Source organism: Nerophis lumbriciformis, linkage group LG12, assembly GCF_033978685.3.
Source record: "Nerophis lumbriciformis linkage group LG12, RoL_Nlum_v2.1, whole genome shotgun sequence".
Classification (NCBI taxonomy): domain Eukaryota; kingdom Metazoa; phylum Chordata; class Actinopteri; order Syngnathiformes; family Syngnathidae; genus Nerophis; species Nerophis lumbriciformis.
The window spans coordinates 19,643,905-19,670,931 of record NC_084559.2 but is presented as its reverse complement, the minus strand read 5'-3'; the positions used below and the strand labels follow the sequence as shown (position 1 = coordinate 19,670,931).

Sequence of the window (27,027 nt, the reverse complement as noted above, 5' to 3'; positions counted from 1 at the left end):
GAAAAATAAAATAAGCCACTGAGAACTGATTTTTAATGGTTTTAACCCTTATGAAATTGTGATAATGTTCCCCTTTAACAAACACAAGAAAAAGAGAGCACATTACTCCTGTTTTAGCCTCCCTTCACTCGCTGCCTGTGTCTTTTAGAGTCCATTTTAAAATGATTTTACTCGTTTTTAAATTCTTACGTGGTCTTGCCCCACCCTACCTCTCTGAGCTGCTCCACCTCTATGCCCCCACCGGGTCCCTCAGGTCAGCTGATCCTGGAGGTACCCAAAACAAAGCGCAAGCTCAGAGGGGACAGAGCCTTCTCTGTTGCGGGTCCCAAACTCTGGAACCATCTCCCTCTCCATGTGAGACAGGCCCCTTCTTTGGCTATTTTTAAGACCCTTCTTAAAACCCATTTTTATTCACTGGCTTTTAACCCAGCATGAGACTTTAAACTGTTTTTAGCTTTTAACTGTTTTTAACTTTTAAACTGTTTTTTATCTAACAAACTGTTCTTAGGGTAATTAGGGACCGAATGTCCCTTTGGGACAGAGGATCCTATTGTATTTTGTGGGTTTTATTCTTTATTATTATTATTCCGCCGCCTCTTTGAGCTGTAATTTGACCCCTTAACATGCTTCAAAACTCACCATATTTGACACACACATAAAACTCAAAATTGCGCTCTAGCGCACCCTAGGAAAAAATACAGACAAAACTGCTTGTAACTTCCGCTAGGAATGTCGTAGAGCAGGGGTAGGGAACCTATGGCTCTAGAGCCAGATGTGGCTCTTTTGATGTCTGCATCTGGCTCTCAGATCAATCTTAGCTGACATTGCTTAACACGATAAGTAATGAATAATTCCGCTGGTAATCAGTGTCAAAAATAACGTTCAGAATATAAAACATTCTCATGCATTTTAATCCATTAATCCGTTTTCTTCCGCACCTGTTCATTAATGGTAAAAAGCATTTTATTTATTATTGATTAACTTCAGAATAAAAATGTTATTAAAAAGAATAAGAGACTTATTATACTCTAAAAATGTTGGTCTTACTTAAAAATGCACACATTTAGTTGTGTTCAGTGTTAAAAAAAAATACTATATGGCTCTCACGGAAATACATTTTAAAATATTTGGCTTTCATGGCTCTCTCAGCCAATAAGGTCCCCGACCCCTGTCGTAGAGACATGAAACAAAAACCTCTATGTAGGTCTGACTTAGACCTAGATTTCATACATTGACTTCTTTGGGCAAAAATTAACAGGAAGTTGGCAATTCCCCCTTCAAAACAAAAGTTGTTATTATTATACCGCCGCCTCATTGAGCTGTACTTTGACCCCCTTAACATGCTTCAAAACTCACCATATTTGACCCACACATCAGGACTGGCAAAAATTGTGATCTAATAAAAAAACCTAGCCCCAAAACTCAAAAATGCGCTCTAGCACCCCCTAAGAAGGAAACACAGACACAACTGCCTGTAACTTCCAGTAGGAATGTCGTAGCGACATGAAACAAAAACCTCTATGTAGGTCTCACTTAGACCTAGATTTCATAAAATGACAACCTTCAGCTAAAATAAACAGGAAGTTGGCAATTCCCCCTTCAAAACAAAGGTTTTGTAAATACAGTCACTTTTGCCTCTTTGAGCTGTAATTTGACCCCCTTAACATGCTTCAAAACTCACCAAACACACACACATCAAGACTGGTAAAAACTGCGATCTAATAAAAAACCCAACCCCAAAACTCAAAATTGCGCTCTAGCGCCCCCTAGGAAGAAAACACAGACACAACTGCTCCTAGGAAGAAAACTCAGACAAAACTGCCAGTAACTTCCATTAAGAATGTTGTAGAGACATGAAACAAAAACCTCTATGTAAGTCACACTTAGACCTACATTTCATATATTGACAACTTCCAGCAAAAATCAACAGGAAGTTTGCAATCTCCCTTCAAAACAAAAGTTGTTATTATTATTGTACCGCCGCCTCTTTGAGCTGTAATTTGACCCTCTTAACATGCTTCAAAACTCACCATATTTGACACACACATCAGGACTGGCAAAAATTGCGATCTAATAAAAAAAAACCTAGCCCCAAAACTCAAAAATGCGCTCTAGCGCCCCCTAAGAAGGAAACACAGACACAACTGCCTGTAACTTCCAGTAGGAATGTCGTAGCAACATGAAACAAAAACCTCTATGTAGGTCTCACTTAGACCTAGATTTCATACAATGGCAACCTTCAGCTAAAATCAACAGGAAGTTGGAAATTCCCCCTTAAAAACAAAAGTTTACTAAAAACAGTCACTTTTGCCTCTTTGAGCTGTAATTTGACCACCTTAACATGCTTCAAAACTCACCATATTTGACACACACATCAAAACTGGCAAAAGTTGCGATCTAATAAAAAAAAACCTAGCCCCAAAACTCAAAAATGCGCTGTAGAAGGAAACACAGACACAACTGCCTGTAACTTCCAGTAGGAATGTCGTAGCGACATGAAACCTCTATGTAGGTCTCACTTAGACCTAGATTTCATACAATAACAACGTTCAGATAAAATCAACAGGAAGTTGGCAATTCCCCCTTTAAAACAAGTTTACTAAAAACAGTCACTTTTGCCTATTTGAGCTGTTATGTGACCCTCTTAACATGCTTCAAAACTCACCAAACTGGACACACACGTCAAGACTGGCAAAAATTGCGCTCTAATAAAAAACCTAACCCCAAGACTCAAAATTGCGCTCTAGCGCCCCCCAGGAAGAAAACACAGACACAACTGCTCCTAGGAAGAAAACTCAGACAAAACTGCCTGTAACTTCCAGTAGGAATGTTGTTAAGACATGGAACAAAAACCTCTATGTAGGTCTCACTTAGACCTACATTTCATACATTGACAACCCCCAGCAAAAATCAACAAGAAGTTTGCAATTCCCCCTTCAAAACAAAAGTTTTGTAAAGACCGGTCACCTTTTTTCAAACATTATCTCCTTTGAGCGCGTTTGTCGTGTCAGCTTCAAACTTGCACAGGAGAGAGATTGAACCCTTCTGATTAAAAGTTGACCAAAGAGTTTTAATTACTGCTCCGGTTTGGATTTTATGTGCCGTCAAAGTCGGTGCCGTCAAAGTCGGTCCCGTCCATCGCTGCTTGCAGCTTTAATTTATATTTGCTTTTTCAATGTGTATTTTCATTTCTGTTTTAAATGTTATTTTTTAGTCTGTCCTTTGCCTCTATTTCTTTGTGGTGTACAGCCCTTTGTTTTTCAACTGTGCTTTTTTTTAAAGGGCTTTATAGATAAAGTTGGTATGGTATGGTATGGTATTCATGAACGGATTATTTATATATATATATATATAATATATATATATATATATATATTAGGGCTGCGAATCTTTGGGTGTCCCAGGATTCGATTCAATATCAATTCTTGGGGTCACGATTCAATTCTAAATCGATTTTTTTTTTATTCAACGCTATTCTCGATTCAAAAACGATATTTTCCCGATTCAAAAGGATTCTCTATTCATTCAATACATAGGATTTCAGCAAGATCAGTCTGCTGACATGCAAGCAGAGTAGTAGATTTTTGTAAAAAGCTTTTATAATTGTAAAGGACAATGTTTTATCAACTGATGGCAATAATGTAAATTTGTTTTAACTATTAACTGAACCAAAAATATGACTTATTTTATCTTTGTGAAAATATTGGACACAGTGTGTTGTCAAGCTTATGAGATGTGATGCAAGTGTAAGCCACTGTGACACTATTGTTCTTTTTTTCTTTTTTTTATAAATGTCTAATGATAATGTCAATGAGGGATTTTTAATCACTGCTATGTTGAAATTGTAACTAATATTGATACTGTTGTTGATAATATTCATTTTTGTTTCACTACTTTTGGTTTGTTCTGTGTGGTGTTTGTGTCTCCTCTCAATTGCTGTTTATTGAAGTTCTGAGTGTTGCTGGGTCGGGTTTGGTTTTGGAATTGGATTGCATTGTTATGGTATTGCTGTGCATTGTTTTGTTGGATTGATTAATGAAAAAAAAAAAAAAATACATTTTTTAAATGAGAATTGAAACTGAGTCGTACATCCATCCATCCATTTTCTACCGCTTATTCCCTTCGGGGTCGCAGGGGGCGCTGGAGCCTATCTCAGCTATAATCGGGCAGAAGGCGGTGTACACCCTGGACAAGTCGCCACCTCATCGCAGGGCCAACACAGATAGACAGACAACATTCACACTCACATTCACACACTAGGGCCAATTTAGTGTTGCCAATCAACCTATCCCCAGGTGCATGTCTTTGGAGGTGGGAGGAAGCCGGAGTACCCGGAGGGGACCCACGCAGTCACGGAAGGACATGCAAACTCCACACAGAAAGATCCCAAGCCCGGGATTGAACCCAAGACTACTCAGATGCACTAACCCCTCTTCCACCGTGCTGCCCCTACTGAGTCGTACAGTTTCGATTTTTATTCATTTATTTTTTTTTAGACATGTATCTTGTGCGCATGAGAAACTATCTCGTGCGCACGAGAAACTTTCTTGTGCACACGAGAAACTTTTTATAAAAAAATTTTTAAAAAAAAGAAAAAAGTATAATTTTTTTTTTAGACATGTATCTCCTGCGCACGAAAACATTTCTTGTGCACACGAGAAACTTTTTATAAAACTATTAAAAAAAATTAAAAAATTATACTTTTTTTTTTGTATGTATTTTTTTTGTATGTATGTATCTCGAGAAAGTTTCTTTTTATAAAATTATTTTAAAAAAAATAAAATAAAACATTTTTTTCGACATGTCTAAAAAAAAAAAAATTATATATATATATATATATATTTTTTAACTCTATAAAAAGTTTATTGTGCGCACGAGATACATGTCTAAAAATACAAATTATACTTTTTTTTTATTTTTATAATTTTATAAAAAGTTTCTCAAGATACATGTCTAAAAAAAAATAAAATAAAATAAAATAAAATTATAAACATTTTTTTCCCCCCTATGTCCCTTTAGGGGCTCCTTAGAATCGCATGTGAGAATCGCGATTCAAATTCGAATCGATTTTTTCCCACACCCCTAATATATATATATATATATATATATATATATATATATATATATATAAGAAATACTTGAAAATATATACCCCCCCCCCCCCCCACCTCATCAACACCCCCTCCTCCCCCCCCCCCCACCCCCCATCTCCCGAATTCGGAAGTCTCAAGGTTGGCAAGTATGGGGTATTGTGTGTAGAATTTTGAGGACATAAATAAATGAATGTATTCCGTTTTGGAATAAGGCTGTAACAGAACAACATGAAGACCGTATGTCAAATAAAGGCTAGTTTTTGACATTTTGAAAGAGGTCACGTTCATTTTGGTGACTTTACTAAGCCACACGATGAAGTGAAAAGAGACTTCTTATGTCTCTTGGGTTAAAACAACTTTCTCTTAGACCCCGCCCCTACTCCCTGTCCCTATTCCCCGCCCCTTCCTGATTATTTAACACCTGCGCACATCGCTTCTTGCATCATTGCCCGAATGCCCGTCGGACGGGAGAAAGCCGGAAGCGAAAGTTTTTCGCTGGACTTCAGCGCGCTCGCATTCTCCGAAGAATGACCACATTCCTGCCTTTTACTGTAAGTTATGTTCGTCTATATTCATTTTGCAACGTTTGTTATGTCACGTATCAGATGTTTATTCCGCCATCTATTCGACACATTCTAGTTTAGAATGTTTGTCGCGGTGACGGTGTGTGACGTCACTTGGCTGACTTCCCAAACACTTGCCACATTCCTCGCTGCAGTGCCAAAGCAAAGTCATTTATTTAAGTTGTTTTAAAGCTCCCTCCAAATGTCGGTGCTGGTGCTACTAAATAGGACATATATTCATATATAATGTCAGTGTTGGTGCTACTAAATAGGACATATATATAATGTCAGTGTTGGTGCTACTAAATAGGACATATATTTATATATACTGTCAGTGTTGGTGCTACTAAATAGAACATATATTCATATATAATGTCAGTGTTGGTGCTACTAAATAGGACATATTTATATATAATGTCAGTGTTGGTGCTACTAAATAGGACATATATTCATGTATAATGTAGGGCTGCAACAACCAATCGATTAAATCGATTAAATTCGATTATAAAAATAGTTGGCGATTAATTTAGTCATCGATTCGTTGGATCTATGCTATGCGCATGCGCAGAGGCTACTTTTTTTTTTTTTTTTTTTTAACCTTTATTTATAAACTGCAAAATTTACAAACAGCTGAGAAACAATAATTAAAATAATAGGGGTGTAACAGTACGTGTATTTGTATCGAACCGTTTCGATACGGGGGTTTCGTTTCGGTGCAGAAGTGTACCGAACGAGTTTCCACACGGACATATTAAGTAGCGTACTGCACGTTGTGTAAACAATACTCAAAATGCCGGACATTTGGGGCACTTAAGAAACTCCGCCCCGACAGCTCCGCAAAAGAGGACATGTCCGGTGAAAAGAGGACGTATGGTCAGTCTATCCTAGCCCGTTAGCTGCTAGCATACTAGCAAAAGAGGACTAGCGAAACCGATCACTAGGTCCTGACCATACGTCCTCTTTTCACCGGACATGTCCTCTTTTGCAGGGCTGTCGAGCGGTGTTTCTTAAATGCCTCAAATGTCCGGCATTTTGAGTTAGGGTTGCGTGTATTTTCAATGTACGTTCAGGGTTAAGAAGGTTAAAAACAAAACAAATTGTGCGTGCAGCAGCATTCGTGAGGGAGGGGCAGAGACAGAGAGTGAGAGAGCTATGATCAATCAATCAATCAATCAATGTTTATTTATATAGCCCCAAATCACAAGTGTCTCAAAGGGCTGCACAAGCCACAACGACATCCTCGGTACAAAGCCCACATAAGGGCGAGGAAAAACTCACCCCAGTGGTACGTCGATGTGAATGACTATGAGAAACCTTGGAGAGGACCGCATATGTGGGTAACCCCCCCCTCTAGGGGAGACCGAATGCAATGGATGTCGAGTGGGTCTGACATAATATTGTGAGAGTCCAGTCCATAGTGGATCCAACATAATAGTAAGAGTCCAGTCCATAATGGGGCCAGCAGAACACCATCCCTAGCGGAGACGGGTCAGCAGCGCAGAGATGTTCCCAGCCGATGCACAGGCGAGCGGTCCATCCCGGGTCCCGACTCTGGACAGCCAGCACTTCATCCATGGCCACCGGACCTGTGCCTCTCCCCCCCCCCTCCACAAGGAAGAGGGAAGCAGAGGAGAAAAGAAAAGAAACGGCAGATCAACTGGTCTAAAAGGGGGGTCTATTTAAAGGCTCGAGTATACAAATGAGTTTTAAGATGGGACTTAAATGCTTCTACTGAGGTAGCATCTCTAATTGTTACCGGGAGGGCATTCCATAGTACTGGAGCCCGAATAGAAAACGCTCTATAGCCCGCAGACTTTTTTTGGGCTCTGGGAATCACTAATAAGCCGGAGTTCTTTGAACGCAGATTTCTTGCCGGGACATATGGTACAATACAATCGACAAGATAAACGTGTATGCGTCGCCAGGCTCTGCTTTTTATCGATACGTTTATCAGATTTAATTTTTTATTATCTATAGCAGGGGTGTCAAAAGTGTGCATTTCTGTAACATTTTCCTTGTTTTATTTGGTAAGTTGAAAGAACATGGCGCCAGTATGCTGTTTTTTTTTCCAATAAAATACTGGAAAGGATAGAAATGTAGTTTGTCTCTTTTATCCGATTATTAATCGAAGTAATAATTGACAGATTAATCGATTATCAAATTAATCGTTAGTTGCAGCCCTAATATAATGTCAGTGTTGGTGCTACTAAATAGGACATATATACATATATAATGTCAGTGTTGGTGCTACTGAATAGGACATATATTCATATGTAATGTCAGTGTTGGTGCTACTGAATAGGACATATATTCATATGTAATGTCAGTGTTGGTGCTACTAAATAGGACATATATTCATATATAATGTCAGTGTTGGTGCTACTAAATAGGACATATATTCATATATAATGTCAGTGTTGGTGCTACTAAATAGGACATATATACATATATAATGTCAGTGTTGGTGCTACTAAATAGGACATATATTCATATATAATGTCAGTGTTGGTGCTACTAAATAGGACATATATTCATATATGTCAGTGTTGGTGCTACTAAGTAGGACATATGTATATTCATATATAATGTCAGTGTTGGTGCTACTAAATAGGACATATATTCATATATAATGTCAGTGTTGGTGCTACTAAATAGGACATATATTCATATATAATGTCAGTGTTGGTGCTACTAAATAGGACATATATACATATATAATGTCAGTGTTGGTGCTACTAAATAGGGCATATATACATATATAATGTCAGTGTTGGTGCTACTAAATAGGACATATATTCATATATAATGTCAGTGTTGGTGCTACTAAATAGGGCATATATACATAGATAATGTCAGTGTTGGTGCTATTAAATAGGACATATATTCATATATAATGTCAGTGTTGGTGCTACTAAATAGGACATATATTCATATATAATGTCAGTGTTGGTGCTACTAAATAGGACATATATTCATATATAATGTCAGTGTTGGTGCTACTAAATAGGACATATATTCATATATAATGTCAGTGTTGGTGCTACTAAATAGGGCACGTATACAGTCTTGATCAATAGTTGACATACACTTGTAAAGAACATAATGTCATGGCTGTTTTGAGTTTCCAATAATTTCTACAACTCTTATTTTTTTGTGATAGAGTGATTGGAGCACATACTTGTTGGTCACAAAAAAACATTCATGAAGTTTGGTTCTTTTATGAATTTATTATGGGCCTACTAAAAATGTGACCAAATCTGCTGGGTCAAAAATACACACGCGCTCTGAATATGCCGATTATAAGTTAGGACAAGTAGGAATCATCTACTTGATGTGACTCAGCCCTTTTTTTGTCACTTAGTGGTATGACTCTGGGCCCTGACGTGTGATTGGCCAAATAAGGTGCCCATCAAACCACCTGTTGTCAGGTGAGTAAAGCTGAGTGTTAAAGGGAGGAGGTGAGCCAAGGACAAGTCACTGACTACCATACTTGCCAACCTTTTAGACCATCCATCCATTTTCTACCGCTTATTCCCAATGGTTCTCAAATGGGGCTACGTGTACCCCTGGGGGTACTTGAAGGTATGCCAAGGGGTACGTGAGATTTTTTTTAAATATTCTAAAAATAGCAACAATTCAAAAATCCTTTATAAATATATTTATTGAATAATACTTCAACAAAATATGAATGTGAGTTCATAAACTGAACATCAAATCAAGTAAGCTATTCCATTCATTACAATGCAACAATGCAATATTCAGTGTTGACAGCTAGATTTTTTGTGAACATGTTCCATAAATATTGATGTTAAAGATTTATTTTTTTGTAAAGAAATGTTTAGAATGAAGTTAATGAATCCAGATGGATCTCTATTACAATCCCCAAAGAGAGCACTTTAAGTTGATGATTACTTCTATGTGTAGAAATCTTTATTTATAATTGAATCACTTGTTTATTTTTCAACAAGTTTTTAGTTATTTTTATATCTTTTTTTTTCCAAATAGTTCAAGAAAGACCACTACAAATTAGCAATATGTTGCACTGTTATACAATTTAATAAATCAGAAACTGATGACATAGTGCTGTATTTTACTTCTTTATCTCTTTTTTCAACCAAAAATGCTTTGCTCTGATTAGGGGGTACTTGTATTAAAAAAATGTTCAAAGGGGGTACATCACTGAAAAAAGGTTGAGAACCACTGTTTTAGACCATGAGGTCTTATTAACTCATTCTCCGTCTATGCCTCATCAATATGGAATGCACTCCCAACAGGTGTAAAAGAAAGTGCATCTCTATCCTCTTTCAAAACCGCACTAAAAGAACACCTCCAGGCAACTACAACCCTAGACTAACACCCTCCCCCCACCACATCCCACCTCCCCGGATTGTAAATAATCAAATGTAAATAATCGAATGTAGATACTTGTTCTTATGCTTTCTGATCTCTCTCTCTATGTCCACTACTTGCTGTACATATCATACTGTTTCAATGTCCATTTCTCTGATGATGCAATTGTTGATGACTGAAGTGCTGATAACCACCAAACCTAACCCACCCCTCCACATCCCACACCCCGGATTGTAAATAATTAAATGTATATACTCTGATGATTAACTTGTGTGATGACTGTATTATGATGATAGTATATATTTGTACCATGAACTGATTTAAGTGGACCCCGACTTAAACAAGTTGAAAAACGTATTGGTGTGTTACCATTTAGTGGTCAATTGTACGGAATATGTACTGTACTGTGCAATCTACTAATAAAAGTTTCAATCAATCAATCAAAACCTCCAAATTCGGGAGATTTGGGGTGAGGGGTCAGGGGGCGAGGTTAAGGGGGAAGGAGTATATTTATAGCTAGAAATTCAAGTATTTCTCTCTCTCTCTCTCTCTCTCACATATATATATATATATATATATATATATATATATATATATTAATAAAATAAATACTTGACTTTCAGTTAATTCTAGCTCTATGTATGTGTATATATTAGGGCTGCAACAACTAATCGATTAAATCGATTATATAAACAGTTGCCGATTAATGTAGTCATCGATTCGTTGGATCTATGCTATGCGCATGCGCAGAAACCTTAAAAAATAAAATAAAAAGGCTTTTTTTTTTTTTTTTTTAATAAACCTTTATTTATAAACTGCAACATTTACAAACAGCTGAGAAACAATAATCAAAATAAGTATGGTGCCAGTATGCTGTTTTTTTTCCCAATAAAATACTGGGTAGGATAGAAATGTAGTTTGTCTCTTTTATCCGATTATTACTCGATTAATCGACGTAATAATCGACAGATTAATCGATTATCAAATCGTGTGTGTGTGTGTGTGTGTGTGTGTGTGTGTGTGTGTGTGTGTGTGTGTGTGTGTGTGTGTGTGTGTGTGTGTGTGTGTGTGTGTGTGTGTGTGTGTGTGTGTGTGTGTGTGTGTGTGTGTGTGTGTGTGTGTGTGTGTGTGTGTGTGTGTGTGTGTGTGTGTGTGTGTGTTATTATATACATATAAATAAAATAAAAACTTGAATTTCAGTGTTCATTTATTTACACATAGACACACAACACTCCTCTACTCATTGTTGTATTTGAAAGTGCAAATGCTTTGAAGGAACATAGGTATGGGCAGTGTAATATTCTGGGTTGGAGTCAATAACCAGGCAAGGTGACAAAGTTACGTCTCTTTACTTCATACTTCAGAACCGACTCCCACACTTGCCATCAGGGTGCGCAATACAACGTAAACCGTTGGCCAACCAAAAAGTAACCACAGAACACTAGTGTTCTGTGGTTACTTTTTGGTTGGCCAAGCGGACGTTACGACAGGCTGTCCTCACTCAGGTCTGCACGTACTTGGAGGGGGCGTGCCTTAAGTCCGGCTGGAAATCGAGAGAAATTCGGGAGAATGGTTGTCCCGGGAGATTTTCGGGAGAGGCCCTGAAATTCGGGAGTCTCCCAGAAAATTTGGGAGGTTTAGCAAGTGTGCTGACTACCTTTTCAAATCACATTTTTGGAGATCTGATTTTTTTCCAGCTGACTGTTGACACAGCAAAAGGAAAAAGGGATTTTCATCAGACACCTTTGGAAATGTGGCCTCTATGCCACTTGCATGGGGACTTCCATATAGTGAAAACAAGTTGACAGGAAGGAAGTCGCTATTACTACAAAATAAAATAAAGGTCGCAACACTTTAAAAATTAGTGGAGTTTTTTTTAAATGTGAAAGTAAAGTAATATAATGTATGAATAGATGTATATAGTGTAATCTATATATGGCTGTTTAAATAGAGGAGACACGGACATCTGCGTGGATCAAAGGGGGCTTTATTTTCTACTCACATGTAAGCAACTGTGTCACAGCGACAATTGCGGTCTTTCAACAATCGCCATTTCTTTGGAATCAAAATATACATTAGTATATTACATATAGTCTATTATTTTTGTACAATACTCACAAGTTATGTCCCGAATATTCGGTCATCCTAAATAAAAAAAAACAAAAAAACAAAGCCCAATGTTGTGACGAAACATCAATTTCTACTGGCGACTGTGTCGTAGTTTTCCTAAATTTTAATCCTGAATCTGATGCCAAAATATCAGATTTGAAGCACATTGGAGCGTTAGGACTGCCCAAAAAAATCAGATGTGTCACTTGAGGGCAAAATCAGGTTTGGTGTGCAGTGTAAACTGGGCCAAAGTGTTCTAGTTGCTGGAGTTGTTGACGGACTCATTTTTTTTTTTGGGTGGAGATCGACTAACATTATTTAATATGTATTCTCCATTAATGGGGTGATGCCATGACATGGATATTGTTTTAAACAAAACACTTTTTTTTTTTTCCCAAGACAATTCAGCAAACTTATTTCCAAAAAACAAATTGCTATTAGTGGTTAATTTGTTTTTAAAGGTAAACAGGAAGGACATTGCTATATTTTGCAGTACTTAAATTAACTTATTGGAAATGTTGAAATCTGTTTTAATTTTAGCAGCAGTTTATGAATTTGGTTTTAGTTATTCTTTTAATGAAAATGTTTTATTGAAACTTTAGTCATCTAAATTGACTTAGTTTTAGTCAACTAAATTTCCCTTTTTTTTTTTAGGGGGGTAACAGTCCATATATATTTATTTATTTTATTTTTTATTTTTTTTCTTATAAAATAAAAGTGAGCTTTTGTTAAACCAAATATTAGGTTGTTGTATATGGAAAAAAACACATCTGGAATCGATAAGAGAATCGATAAGGAATCGGTTCGATAAGAGGATTCGATAATGGGCTCGAACTCGATAATTTCTTATCAAACATCATCCCTAGTTGCAGCCCTATTTTTAATACTCAAGTCATTGGTTGACCATGTTTTATCTGTTTTCCCAAAGGTTTTTTTTGTTTTGATTTGCTCGTTTGCATCCTCCGCCACATTTTCCCAAGCTGGCTCTGTCATCAGGACACGACTGGAAGCTGTCTGCGGAGATGAGGAGTACTTAAGCAACAACATATGTTGTTTAAAATGCCCAGCTGGTAAGGCAACAACATGTTAGCCCACTGACATTGTCGCTGTCTCACACTTTAACACTTTCAATGAGCTTACCCAAAGGGCAAGTTTAGTTTCAACATTAAATGGTGATCTTTTTTTTTTCAGGTACCCATGTAAAGTCCCACTGTACCACAGCACACGAAAAGGGGCAGTGTGAGCAGTGCGACCATAAAACGTTTACCGAACATGCCAACGACTTGGAAAAATGTATCACATGTCCACCGTGTCGCTCAGGTATTTCTGCTTGTTGGAGTTCACTATTGAATGTGCTGAGTCAGAATCAAAAACCTTCACACTTTTCAAAATGCTCAGTTCAAATGTATTTAAACCAGGTATCTTTTTTTGTTTGTTTTTGTTATGACAGATCAGGAAATCATGAGGCCTTGTAGTCCCACTCAGAACATTGAATGTCGGTGTAAAGAAGGAACATTTTGTGCTCCAGAAGAAGCATGTGAGGTGTGCAAGAAGTGTTCAAGGTGACACTCCTGACTGTCTAATCAAGACCAATTAAAAAAAAATAGCCATTTGCATTTACTTTTTTTTGTTTTTGGTTTGACCTAATCAAGGTGTGAAGAAGATGACAAAGTTGTCAGGAACTGTACTGCTACCTCCAACACTGAGTGCAAGAAGACCCCCCTGCAGTCAGACCCTCCCTCAAGTATACTATATTTGCTTGCACAAACATATTTCTATCCCTGTCATAGGGCTGGCCTTTTTTTAATATCTCGATATTTTTAGGCCATGTCACGATACACGATATATATCTCGATATTTTGCCTTACCCTTGAATTAACACTTGATTAATATAATCACAGCAGTATGATGATTCTTTGTCTACATTAAAACATTCTTGTTCACACTGCATTAATATATGCTCATTTTAAACTTTCATGCAGAGAGGGAAATCACAACTAAGTCAATTGACCAAAACTGTATTTATTAAACAGTTATGAAGCAGTGGCACAAACATTCATGTCATTTCAAAACAGAAAGTGCAAGATTGTCAGACATTTTAAAACAAGCTATGAGTGCACTTTTGTGCAGAATGTCACTAAGATGACATATCAAAACACTAAATTAAAGTGCACTTTTTGTACAGAACGCCACCAAAATAGTTTAAAACAAATAAAGTGCACTTTTGTGCATGATGTCACACAAGATATTTCCATAACTGTCAAATAAAAATTAGCTGCATAATAGGAAATCAAATAGTGTATGTCCTTCGCTATGTGGTAGGTTCCTGCAAACGTTATCTCCTTCTGTTGACTATTTTTTTCATACGGTGTTGATGTGGAAATGGTTGCCTCGGCATTTTGTGGGTGTGGCACCGAACGGAGATGTTGACATGCGGAGTTTCAAACACTCTTCATTCTCTAGCGGGTGACTTTTCAAATGATGCTACATATTAGCAGTAATGCTACTTTTTGTAGCAACGCTTTTGCCCCACACTTGACAAATTACGGTTGTCTGTTCGACATATTCCCGCTTGAAGCCAAACCACCGCCAGACGAATGACCCCGTGCTGTTTTTCTTGGGAATGAATTCTTCCTTCATTTGTTACCAGATTCGCACCTTCTTTCTCTCGTATTACCACCCGCACCACAGCTAACTTTAACCATGCCGCTACCTCTCTGCTGCGCGAGGGCGTATACGTATGTGACTTATGTAAGAAGGTGCGCTTGTTTTATGTCTCTGTGATAAGGAGAGACAAAGAGTGAGAAACGCCTGTAGTGTAATGCCCGCAGCTAAAAGCAACTGCGTGAGAACGTATACTCTAATATCACGATATAGTCATTTTCTATATGGCACAGAGACAAACCCGTGATATATCAATATATCGCCCAGCCCTAACCTGTCATCATTTTTAAATTCCGTATTTTTGGGACTAAAAACCGCAACGGTGTATAAGCCACACCCATGACACTTTAGAAGAAAATATTTTTTTTTCATATGTTAGCCACACAGGACTATAAACTGCATATATATAGATGTAGGTTGTGATATGTACATACTTTGTAAACACTAAGTTTGAAACGTTTTTTAAAGTGAATCATTTTAACACGTTGTTTGATTTCTTTGCTTAATCCATTACATCATTGAGCGGAAAAATCTATATATTAGCCACACCTTTTTGTGTAAGGTCTATATAAATGACATTTGTAATGTTACAAAAGATTTAAAGTTAGTATTATTTGCGGATGATACAACAGTGTTGTGTTCAGGAGAGAACACACAGAAGATTATACAAATAATAACAGAAGAAATTAACAAATTAAAACGATGGTTTGACAAAAACAGACTATCTTTGAATCTCAGTCAAACTAAACTAATGCTATTTGGTAACAGTAGAAGGGAAAGTCATACACAAATACAAATAGACGGAATAGAAATTGAAAGAGTAGATGAAACCAAATTCTAGGTGTAATGATTGATAAATTGAACTGGAAATCTCATGTAAAAAATATACAACATAAAGGAGCAAGAAACACGTCAATAATGAATAAAGCAAATCATGTTGTAGATCAAAAATCACTTCATATTCTCTACTGCTCGCTAGTGTTATCTGAGTTATTGTGTAGAAATATAGGGAAATAACTACAAAAGTACACTTCATTCATTAACAGTGATACAAAAAAGATCAGTTAGAATAATACAGAATGTTGCATATAGAGAACATACAAACCCTTTAATTTGTTGAATCAAAAATACTTAAATTCCACGACATAGTGAATTTGAAAACAGCTAAAATTATACCCAAAGCAAACTAAAATCTGCTACCCAAGAATATAAATCAAATCAAATCAAATCAACTTTATTTATAAAGCACATTTAAAATTTACCACAGGGGTAGCCAAAGTGCTGTACAATGAGCAGGTTAAAAGATAAAACGAGTACCGAGCAAACACAACACAACACAAACAGAACATGATAAAAAATAAATAATTAAAATAGAATTAATAAAAACATAAAAACATAAAAACAGGATCACAGCAGGTGTATTATGGGGCGCCATTGCAGGATGGATATCACTCAGTGTTAAAAGCCATGGAATAAAAGTATGTTTTTAAGAGAGATTTAAAAACAGGAAGAGAGGAGGCTTGTCTAACACTCAGGGGTAGGTCGTTCCAGAGCTTGGGAGCAGCAACGGCGAAAGCTCTGTCACCTCTAAGCTTCAGCCTTGTGTCAGGGACCGTCAACAGCAGCTGATCGGCTGATCTTAAGGATCGGGTGGGGCAGTAAGGCTGAAGGAGGTCGGAGAGATAGGTTGGCGCGAGGTTGTTTAGACATTTAAAAACAAATAAAAGGAGTTTAAAATGTATTCGGTAACGCACAGGGAGCCAGTGAAGGGACGCTAAAATAGGGGTGATGTGCTCACGTCTGCGGGTCTGTGTTAGCAGACGAGCAGCAGAGTTCTGCACGAGCTGCAGGCGGGCGAGGGAGGCCTGGCTAATGCCAACATACAGGGCATTACAGTAATCAAGACGAGTCGAGATAAAAGCGTGGATTAATTTCTCAAGATCATGTCTTGATAGAAGCGGTTTCACTTTCGCTATTTGCCGTAATTGATAAAAGCTTTTTTGAACGACGCTGCTGATTTGTTTTTCGAATTTAAAATCTGAGTCAAACTTTACCCCCAGGTTTGTGACAGAGTCTCTGAGATACAGGGTCAGAGTGCCGAGGTCAACGTTGGGGGAGGGAGAGCGACTTGGACCGAACAACATAACTTCTGTTTTGTCTTCATTTAGGCTCAGGAAGTTAGCTGAAAGCCAGACTTTGATGTCGTGCAGGCAGTCAATAAGACTTTGAACCGTGTTATTTTGTGCCATGGGAAAATAAATCTGACAATCATCGGCATAAAAATGAAATGCAATACTGTACTTCCTAAAAATAGAACCAAGGGGGAGAAGGTAAAGCGCAAATAAAATTGGGGCAAGGATTGAGCCCTGGGGGACCCCATGTGGTAAAGGAGCTGTGGACGACATAAAACTGTCTACTTTTACACAAAAACTCCTGTCGGTTAGGTACGACCGGAACCAGTTGAGGGCGGCGCCCTTAATGCCCACACAGTTCTCAAGACGAGTGATTAAGGTGGCGTGGTCGACACCGTCGACCACGTACATACAACAATTCTTCTCAACAAAAGAGGAGAAATATAATCTTACAGAAAAAGTACAGTACAAATAAGAACGAAATTTCGTTGCAGAAGCTCATGTCAACTGAAGTTAAAATCTCCCAGATTGTAATGCTTTTGTAAAATACAAATGTCTCCTGAAGTTAGGAGCACATTGCCTTCCATGACCAAGCTCATAACTCAAAACACTCGTATCTCAAACAAAACTGCATGGAAGTAATTCTCCTAAAAGTGCAAACACCAAATGTTGGCAGCTCGTTAACTATACAGTACATGACATCACTGATTAAAGAACTGGTAATGGTAGATCATTGGGACAGTCTGGGGTGTAACAAAAACAGAAAACAATAAGATCCAAACCTAATAGGTATGTATATATCTTGCAAGAAAGACACAAAGCTGCATACATAATAGGCCTAAAATGTTTGTATGGGATTCAGTATGTTTTCATAAACTTTAAACATATCTCCAGTCATTTTAAAATCCCTATCATAAATACAGTAAAATAGTAATAATGGTGGTATTTGTTTTGTTCCCTCTAACCAGAACATGTTCTCTACGTCATTCTGGCTACAATCGCCGTTGGTCCAGCATTGGTGTTTGGGGGAGTTTGCATGTACCTGTATAAGAAGAGTCCCAGATCAGCAGGTAAGATTAAAACTCATAAGTCAAATTGTGTGCTTTTTGGTTCATTTTTATATTATTGAAATAGAATCAAATTGTAAGTGCGTTCAAACAATTTGAATGTGTTTTGCATAATAAATGGTTGCTTCATTTGATAAAATGAATTCTTTCTTTTCAGACACACTGGAAAACCTGGAGAAGGATCGGGTGAGTATTGTCAGTATTACTTTGGGAATACTTAAAGGGGACCAATAATGATTCTAATCTACATTCAACTCAGTTCCTTGCAGTTTAGATAATATATAGTGGTGTCAATTTGATAACCCACTTTTTGCATTTCTTTGTAGAGCCGTTCCCTTTGAGATTGCAATTGAAATCTTCCATGCTCTTGCCCTTAATTAAATGTAAAAAAAAATGTCTTGGAAGACAAACCTGTTTTTTTGGGGGGAGTTTTTTTCAGACGCGTTTTGAAAATAAACTTACAAACATAGCATATAGATTTACAACATTAGGTACACCTGCCCACTCTCAGATCGAAACAGAGCTGCATCACTAAGAAACTGCTTTTGCAGCATTTATGTCACACGCCCGTGTTAATTGTGCATGCTACAATTTAGATGAGAATGACGCTTTATCCTACCTTTTTGAGCACTCTCAAACCTAGAAAATGTTGCAATGGAGTTTAGTGGCTTACCCTGACAAAACAGACCTGTGTAAAATGTTGTGGACAGAACATAACCTGGAATTATTTTATAGCTCCCAGAGCAGGCATGAGATGAGGAGAAATGACCAGTCAGTGAAATAGAAAATCCTCATGGGTCCTCTTTAAGATGAATTATGAGCTGAGTTCAAAAAGCCAAGCAGATTTGGTGGCGGGTATGCAAGTGTGTTTTTAACATGTTACAGCAAAATGTGCAGCCCACCAGCAGCCATCCAAACCAAAATGTGAGATGCCCCAGTCTGCACTTCTTCCAGTCAGCGGTGAGAAGTCCACAGCCAGCCGTTGTGGTGGATGAGTGTCAACACTTGTGTGAAAGCATCACCAGCTCTGCCAGTAACTCTCAGCAAAATCTAACCATGGTGCACAAAGTGAGCAACAACCTTCACCTTTTGCTTCTTGCCAAGCCTTTCACTTGCTTCTTCATGCTCCTACGTACACTCTTTTTAACAGTTCTGAAAATATCCTATTACTTGCTTCTTAATGCTCGTATGTAATGTCCAACACTCTTTAACAGTCCTGACAGTATCCTATTACTTGCTTCTTCATGCTCTTATGTAGTGTCACAACTCTTTTTAACAGTCCTGAAAATATCCTATTACTTGCTTCTTAATGCTCCTACGTAGCATCCAACACAATTCTTTAAAATTACAATAAAAAAAACTTGGCCGGCGGCCGGGCTGTAAATATGCGCACTAATTGACTGAAAGAGCACACACTTGGCGCAATGATGTCATGTTATCCATGGAAAAATGCATCTTTAGACCATATGATATGCCTAAGCGGCTAGGAGACCCCGAGAGTAACAAGCGGTTGCCTTTCCATTAAGAACAATAAACTCGTTTTTAGTATAAGTTTGCTGGTTTCAAGAAATGTAAATGCCGAGCGCATATCATTATGTCAAGATAATGACACTAGCATTTACTCAATTTAAGAATATTTTTCAACATATTGAGCAAAAAGGTATTTTTTTTTTCTACCAAGAAAAGTGCACTTATTATTAGTGAGAATATACTTATTTTAAGGTGTTTTTGGGTTCATTGAGGTTAGCTAATTTTACTTGTTTTGGATAGTCTTGACAAGCCGAATTTTCTTGTTCTATTGGCAGATAATTTTGCTTAGTTCAAGTAAAATACCCCTAATTTTTGTATTTTTTTTCTTCTTGTTTTTGAACACTGACTTTTTGCAGTGTGTCCAATAGTAAATCTTCCCAGTTAAGGGTTGAGGTGAGAGACCACAAAAATGATTGTACTTATAGCTGAAGTTTAAAGTTACAATGAGAACGTTTACAGCTCCAACTTTAAAGTTAACTTTGTAACGAAGGAGAGTGAAACCCTTAAACAGTAACCCATCTTTGTTTTTCAACATCCCATCCGTCCATTTTCTACCACTTATCCCTTTCGGGGTCCCGGGGGGTGCTGGAGCCTATCTCAGCTACAATCGGGCGGAAGGTGGGGTACACCCTGGACAAGTCGCCACCTCATTACAGGGCCAACACAGATAGACAGACAACATTCACACTCACATTCACACACTAGGGACCATTTAGTGTTGCCAATCAACCTTTTTTTTAACATTATAATGTTTATTTATTATTGTTTTTATACAACTTATTGTGTTCAAAGTTCACAAAACTTGTATGGAAGTTTTTGAGGCTGGAACCAGTTATGCATTTATTTATTTTTTTAAATATTTTTTTGAGGGGAAATTTGTTTCCATATTCAAATTTTTGTATTTATGAACCCTATTCAAGAACCATATTGAGGTTCCACTGTATGTCTTTAGGTCTTCAAGTCAACTCATCATGCTTAATTTATTACAGCATTTGGGAAGCCTGTAGTAGATTTTTATTATGTAAATGTTATATTTTTGTCAACATGTGATAGCAGGGACCCTGCCATTCAAAACTAGGCTGCTGCATTTCTAATGATTAATGTAACTATAGCTGAAAAATGGTACGATAGTAATAGGAGAGACTATTCATTGCTGAACACCATGGAGTTCATGTAGGCTTAATGATGCAGTTACATTATTATATCAACTATCAGAGACAGAAACTCATCATTTAACATAATGTCCTTTTTTTACTGCTTCAACACAGCTCAATCAACACAGAAAAAGGTAAAGTGAAATAAGACAGACAGGGCTTTGCTGTCCGTAACACACACACACACACACACCGCAAAATGAGCTAACATTACGCTAAAAGCGAATTAGCCATTACCTCAAGCCAGGACTGCGAACGAGCTAAGCTGCCTTTTTATATTTCTAGAAGGTCAACGGGCTCATAGTGATTTTACTAGTAGTTAGCTGGGAGGTGTTTATTATAATTTGGGGAGAGTCCGCTGCCTGATGCTCACCTGCTAAACGCTAAGCACTGACTACATGCGCTCTGAATGCGCACTGCTGATTGGCTGTTACCGCTCTGAATATGCACTGTTGATTGGCTGTTACCGCTCTGTTTGTAACCAATCAGATGGTTGTGTGGGTGGGACAATGCTGGGTGCTGTGTAGAGGACTGAGAGAGACAGAGGCAGAAGGAAGCGGAGGCGGCTACGTAATATGTTCATGTGGAAACTCGTTCGGTACACCTCCAAACTGAACCAAAAGCCCCGTATCGAAACGGTTCAATACAAATACACGTACCGTTACACCCCTACTTTTAAGCATAGTCCACAAATGTTCGATTCAGTTGAGATTGAGGACTTCCAAAAATATTTTTTCTTAGTTTGGTTCAAGACTATATCCTATCAAATAGTTATGTTTAAAAACCCTTTGGAAGACCTACATGTAGTAAATATCCTTTACGTTGTTTAATTTTTACGCTACATTTTGTTAAGAATTTAAGTCAATCTGATTAATAAAGTTAAGTTAAATAACTGTTCCACTATGTGATGAAACATAACAGCACAGACATCAAGGTCTGGAAAGAGGGAGTTTTATTTATGGTATTGTCCTGAAAACATTTCCATTTCAAACCTCTTGGCAAGCAAACATTTCCAACTTGATTCAAACTATTTGTGTAAGATTATCACACGTGTTGTGTAATCCAGTGCCTTGTGTTGTCTTTTAGGCAGACGAGCCATTTCCTAAAGTGATGCCTGTAAATGGTATGTCTTTACAATTGTTTCTACACTCACCCACACTTGGTACACGTGCTTAAAAGAAAACCCTTTGTTCATGTGTGTGAAAGTCCACTAAAAGAATGCAAGAGTGATTTTTGGCAGGTGTAAACACTTTGGACTGGACCACAGGTCTTTAGTTGGGAGATGTGAAGTTGTGATCACATCCCACTTGTTTGATTTCAGGAGATAAATTAAGAGAAAGAGACCAGTTAAAGGTTTTTGCAGTACATTTTTGATTAGTGTCAATTAGTCATTTGCAATATCAAGCTTATTGACCATTTTTCACATTTAATGAGGTACTTAATTTCGGGTTATTTCAAGCTGAAAATTATAATCATCAAAATGAAGGAATATATTTAGATATTTTACTAATGACTAGTTTGGGTCATTTCAAGGGTGTGAGGCACACTTAGGAAGTCAACCTGGATTAGGGTTCTCTGCATTCAGCTTTTTAGACTCCTTTTTTGCAAGTGAACAATGGGAATTGATGAGAAACGGGGAGGGTTCTGAAGCAGAATATAATCCAATAAATACAATGTCACTTTTTATTGCCAATTAAAATGAAATCGGAGAATGTCAATCCGGAAATAGAGTTTAGAGCTGTTTAGGGATGAAACCGGTTCTCCTGGTTGTTCGATAAGAAAAGAACCAATTCCATGGACTCGAATCCCTTTTTGAGAACCGGTTCCCGTTATCGAGGCCACTATAGTAAAGAAAAAGAGTTGGTTCTTTATTCGAATTCCTGGGAACGAATCCCTTCCCACAGGAAATGCCCTGTGGGACGGCAATGTTATGCCCATTTGATTGTAGACTCTTACTGACACCTTGTGGCGATATAAAAATACTACGTTTCATTAGTTGGCGACGTCAGTTCAGTTCATGAGACAATTGAGAAGTAGACAAGTTGTGTTAGCTCTTATAAGCCTTGGAAAAGATAAGTCAAGTAAACTGTTTAACTTGTTTATGTATTTCAATATTAAGGTGGAAAGTGGTTAAATTTGATACTAAGATGTTTATTGAAAAACGATTTTTGTGCACTGTTTCAATGGATGTTTTGAGGACTTAAAATGGGTGCCAGTCGTGTAATTCCACCATCGAAATAGTTTCAACACTCAGAAGTATTTGTTTGATGATAGTACTGTATATTTGTGTGAAGCTAATATTTACATATTGTGTATTAAATTTCAGTATGTTAATTAAATCACGTAGCTTATACATTTGTCAGTGTGTATTTCAGTTTAAAAATAAAAAAATAACAGTCCAGTGCAAGACAAAAGTAAAGAGAGGAAAAGACAAAGCAAGATCAACAACAATAAAGAGCCTAAATGGATTAATCTGCTTTGTAACTTTATTAGACGTCTTGGATTGTTTGTTAGCTGTCTGCCTGTGTGTGTAGTTAGTATGTTCCAATAGCAGCAGAAGTGCACTTTTTGGAGAGCTGTATTTTCAGTGTTGTGCCCAAGGGACTGATTTTATTTAACATCATATTATTATTTATACACCTGTAGTGATCACAGAGACAGGTTGTTTTTGTGTTACTGTATATATTTGTTTTTCTGAAAAATCCCACTTAATATACTTTGGGTAACAACAGTCAATATTTTTTTTTTTTTTTTTTTTTTTTAGGGGGGTAACAGTCAATATTTATTTAATTTTTTTCTTATAAAATAAAAGTGAGCTTTTGTTAAACCAAATATTGTGTTTTTTTCCATATACAACAACCTATCTGGATTCGATAAGAGAATCGATAAGGAATCGGTTCGATAGGAGGATTCGATAATGGGCTCGAACTCGATAATTTCTTATCAAACATCATCCCTAGAGCTGTTATTGTGTCAAAATCAGGAAATACAATCATCATTAAAATACTGTAGAGAAAATAATTTCAGTTGTCGTATGCACAATTAAATGCAATTTGAACATTGCCAATGTTGAAGCCCGTCTCATATCTTCAGTAAGACTATTCCACATTTTAGGAGCATAAAGGTTTCACCATGTTTAGTCTGACTCTAGGCACCAGCAGGAGACCTCCCTGAGGTTCTCAGAGCTCCAACATGTCAGATGGACTTTGGCACAAGACTTGAACACAAGGAGTGCAGTTTTAAAGTCACTGGACTAATATGCTGATATATCCTGGTTCTAGCCAGGACACGAGCAGCAGCATTTTGCACGTAGTGCTGCTGCTATACAGCTGACTTAGAGAGTCCAGTGACAAAGTCATTACAGTAGTCTTCATTTGGCATAAATGAGTCTTTCTAAATATGACTTAGACATTATTCCTCTCATTTTGGCATTTTTTCAGGTGGTAAAAAGCTGCTGATGTTCTTCTTAATGTGATTTCTAACCGTATTAATAGGTTTCAGGTAGAGGGTCTCCATGTGGGGTGACTAATAATAGTTTCTTTGCTACTGTGGGCCAAAGACAATAATTTCAATTTAGCTGAAGAAAACAGTTTAGCATGCAGCAAGATGCCCTTTTTAAAAACCCCGTTTCCATATGAGTTGGGAAATTGTGTTAGATGTAATTATAAATGGAATACAATGATTTGCAAATAATTTTCAACCCATATTCCGTTGAATATGCTACAAAGACAACATACGTGACAAAGAAGTTGGGAAAGGTGGCAATAAATACTGATAAAGTTGAGGAATGCTCATCAAACACTTATTTGGAACATCCCACAGGTGAACAGTCAAATTGAGAACAGGTGGGTGCCTTGATTGGGTATAAAAGTAGATTCCATGAAATGCTCAGTCATTCACAAACAAGGATGGGGCGAGGGTCACCACTTTGCCAACAAATGCGTGAGCAAATTGTTGAACAGTTTAAGAAAAACTTTCTCAACCAGCTATTTCAAGGAATTTAGGGATTTCACCATCTACGGTCCGTAATATCATCAAAGGGTTCAGAGAATCTGGAGAAATCACTGCACGTAAGCAGCTAAGCCTGTGACCTTCGATCCCTCAGGCTGTATTGCATCAACAAGCGACATCAGTGTGTAAAGGATATCACCACATGGGCTCAGGAACACTTCAGAAACCCACTGTCAGTAACTACAGTTGGTCGCTACATCTGTAAGTGCAATTTAAAACTCTCCTATGCAAGGCAAACACCGTTTATCAACAACACCCAGAAACGCCGTCGGCTTCGCTGGGCCTGAGCTCATCTAAGATGGACAAAGTGGAAAAGTGTTCTGTGGTCTAACGAGTCCACATTTCAAATTGTTTTTGGAAACTGTGGACGTCGTGTCCTCCGGACCAAAGAGGAAAAGAACCATTTGGATTGTTATAGGCGCAAAGTTGAAAAGCCAGCATCTGTGATGGTATGGGGGTGTATTAGTGCCCAAGACATGGGTAACTTACACATCTGTGAAGGCGCCATTAATGCTGAAAGGTATATACAGGTTTTGGAGCAACATATGTTTGCATCCAAGCAACGTTACCATGGACGCCCCTGCTTATTTCAGCAAGACAATGCCAAGCCACGTGTTACATCAACGTGGCTTCATAGTAAAAGAGTGCGGGTACTAGACTGGCCTGCCTGTAGTCCAGACCTGTTTCCCATTGAAAATGTGTGGCGCATTATGAAGCCTAAAATACCACAACGGAGACCCCCGGACTGTTGAACAACTTAAGCTGTACATCAAGCAAAAATGGGAAAGAATTCCACCTGAGAAGCTTAAAAAATGTGTCTCCTCAGTTCTCAAACGTTTACTGAGTGTTGTTAAAAAGAAAGGCCATGTAACACAGTGGTGAACATGCCCTTTCCCAACTACTTTGACACGTGTTGCAGCCATGAAATTCTAAGTTAATTATTTGTAAAAAAAAATAAAGTTTGAGTTTGAACATCAAACATCTTGTCTTTGTAGTGCATTCAATTGAATATGGGTTGAAAATGATTTGCAAATCATTGTATTCCGTTTATATTTACATCTAACACAATTTCCCAACTCATATGGAAACAGGGTTTGTACCATCTAAATGAAATGACCAAGTCCGTTATCTAAAGGCAAGTCTTTGATTCCAGGCGTCCAGTCCCTACTGAAGTGTTTCCCGTATTTCGAGGACGTCGACTGCGATTACCACAGTAAATTCTTCCGCCATCTTTGCATGAACGACAACGTGATCAAAAGCAAGATCCATCTCCCGTATGATGACCGGATTCATGAGTTGCTGAACATCTGGTTAGAGCGAGAGGGGAAAGAAGCCAGCTTGAATGAGCTCCTGAGCGCACTACTGGAGTGTGACCAGAAGCAAACAGCTGAGATGATCAAGAAGAAAGCCTTGGAAGAAGGTCATTACATTTTAGAGAATAAATAAAGCTCTAATTATAGGAAGCTTTTAGTCGGTTTGACGGGTTTTACTTTAATTCCGGAGAATCCCGATCAAAAGACTGCATGCATGCATTACATGCACTGCAAACACTGAAATCTAAGTAAGATTGAATATCTCAAATACGGGTGATATTTGCTTATTTTCTGTCTGATAAGATAATTCTTCTCACTAAGCAGATTTTATGTTTGAGTGTTTTAAGTGTTTTGGTCCTAAATGATCTCAGTAAGATATTACAGCTTGTTGCTGATATTTGATGACCTATATTGAGTAAAACATGCTTGAAACTAGAATATCAACTGTTGCAAAGTTGTGTCAACAATCACAAGTATAAAACTACTTTTTTAAAGTTATCATTTCTTACTTCAAGCATGAAAAAAAAGCATAATGCCGAGCGCATATTATGTCAAGATAATGGCACTAGCATTTACTTAATTTAAGAATATTTTTCAACATATTGAGCAAAAGGGTCTCATTTTTCTTTTACCAAGAAAAGTGCACTTATTAGTGAGAATATACTTATTTTAAGGTATTTTTGGGTTCATTGAGGTGAGCTAATTTTGCTTGTTTTGGAAAGTCTTGACAAGCCGAATTTTCCTGTTCTATTGGCAGATAATTTTGATTAGTTCAAATAATATACCCCTAGTATTTGTAATTTTTTTTCTTGTTTTTGAACACTGACTTTTTGCAGTGTGAGCAGTATATTTATCTTGTACAGCAGTGGTCGCTAAAATAATTTATTTTTTGAAATAACTACAGTGTACATTTACAGTGTATTTATTTTGGAAATGGAATTCTTTTAATTTATTATTATTAATGTATTGTTGTACTAATGTTACTATAGTTGAGTACTGCTGATGAGTTCAAGACCTCACAGTTGTAATAATTGTAACAGC

General features: G+C 37.4%; 1 protein-coding gene across 4 annotated transcripts; it reads left to right on the top strand.

The window, feature by feature from the left end:
* Positions 1 to 5,553: 5,553 nt before the first annotated feature.
* Positions 5,554 to 26,333, top strand: LOC133623079 (tumor necrosis factor receptor superfamily member 10B-like). 4 transcript variants are annotated; one of them, XM_061986036.1, is made up of 10 exons: positions 5,554 to 5,644; positions 13,044 to 13,185; positions 13,307 to 13,435; positions 13,566 to 13,677; positions 13,768 to 13,859; positions 17,880 to 17,981; positions 18,136 to 18,164; positions 18,876 to 18,938; positions 21,749 to 21,785; positions 25,827 to 26,333. In XM_061986036.1, exons 1-10 carry the CDS (start codon positions 5,621 to 5,623, stop codon positions 26,117 to 26,119), a joined length of 1,023 nt encoding a protein of 340 aa, XP_061842020.1. In that variant the 5' UTR covers positions 5,554 to 5,620; the 3' UTR covers positions 26,120 to 26,333. The 4 variants fall into 4 exon arrangements, with proteins under 4 accessions (XP_061842020.1, XP_061842018.1, XP_061842019.1 ...); XM_061986034.1 differs by having other exon boundaries at positions 18,876 to 19,046; XM_061986035.1 differs by having other exon boundaries at positions 18,864 to 18,938.
* Positions 26,334 to 27,027: the final 694 nt, after the last annotated feature.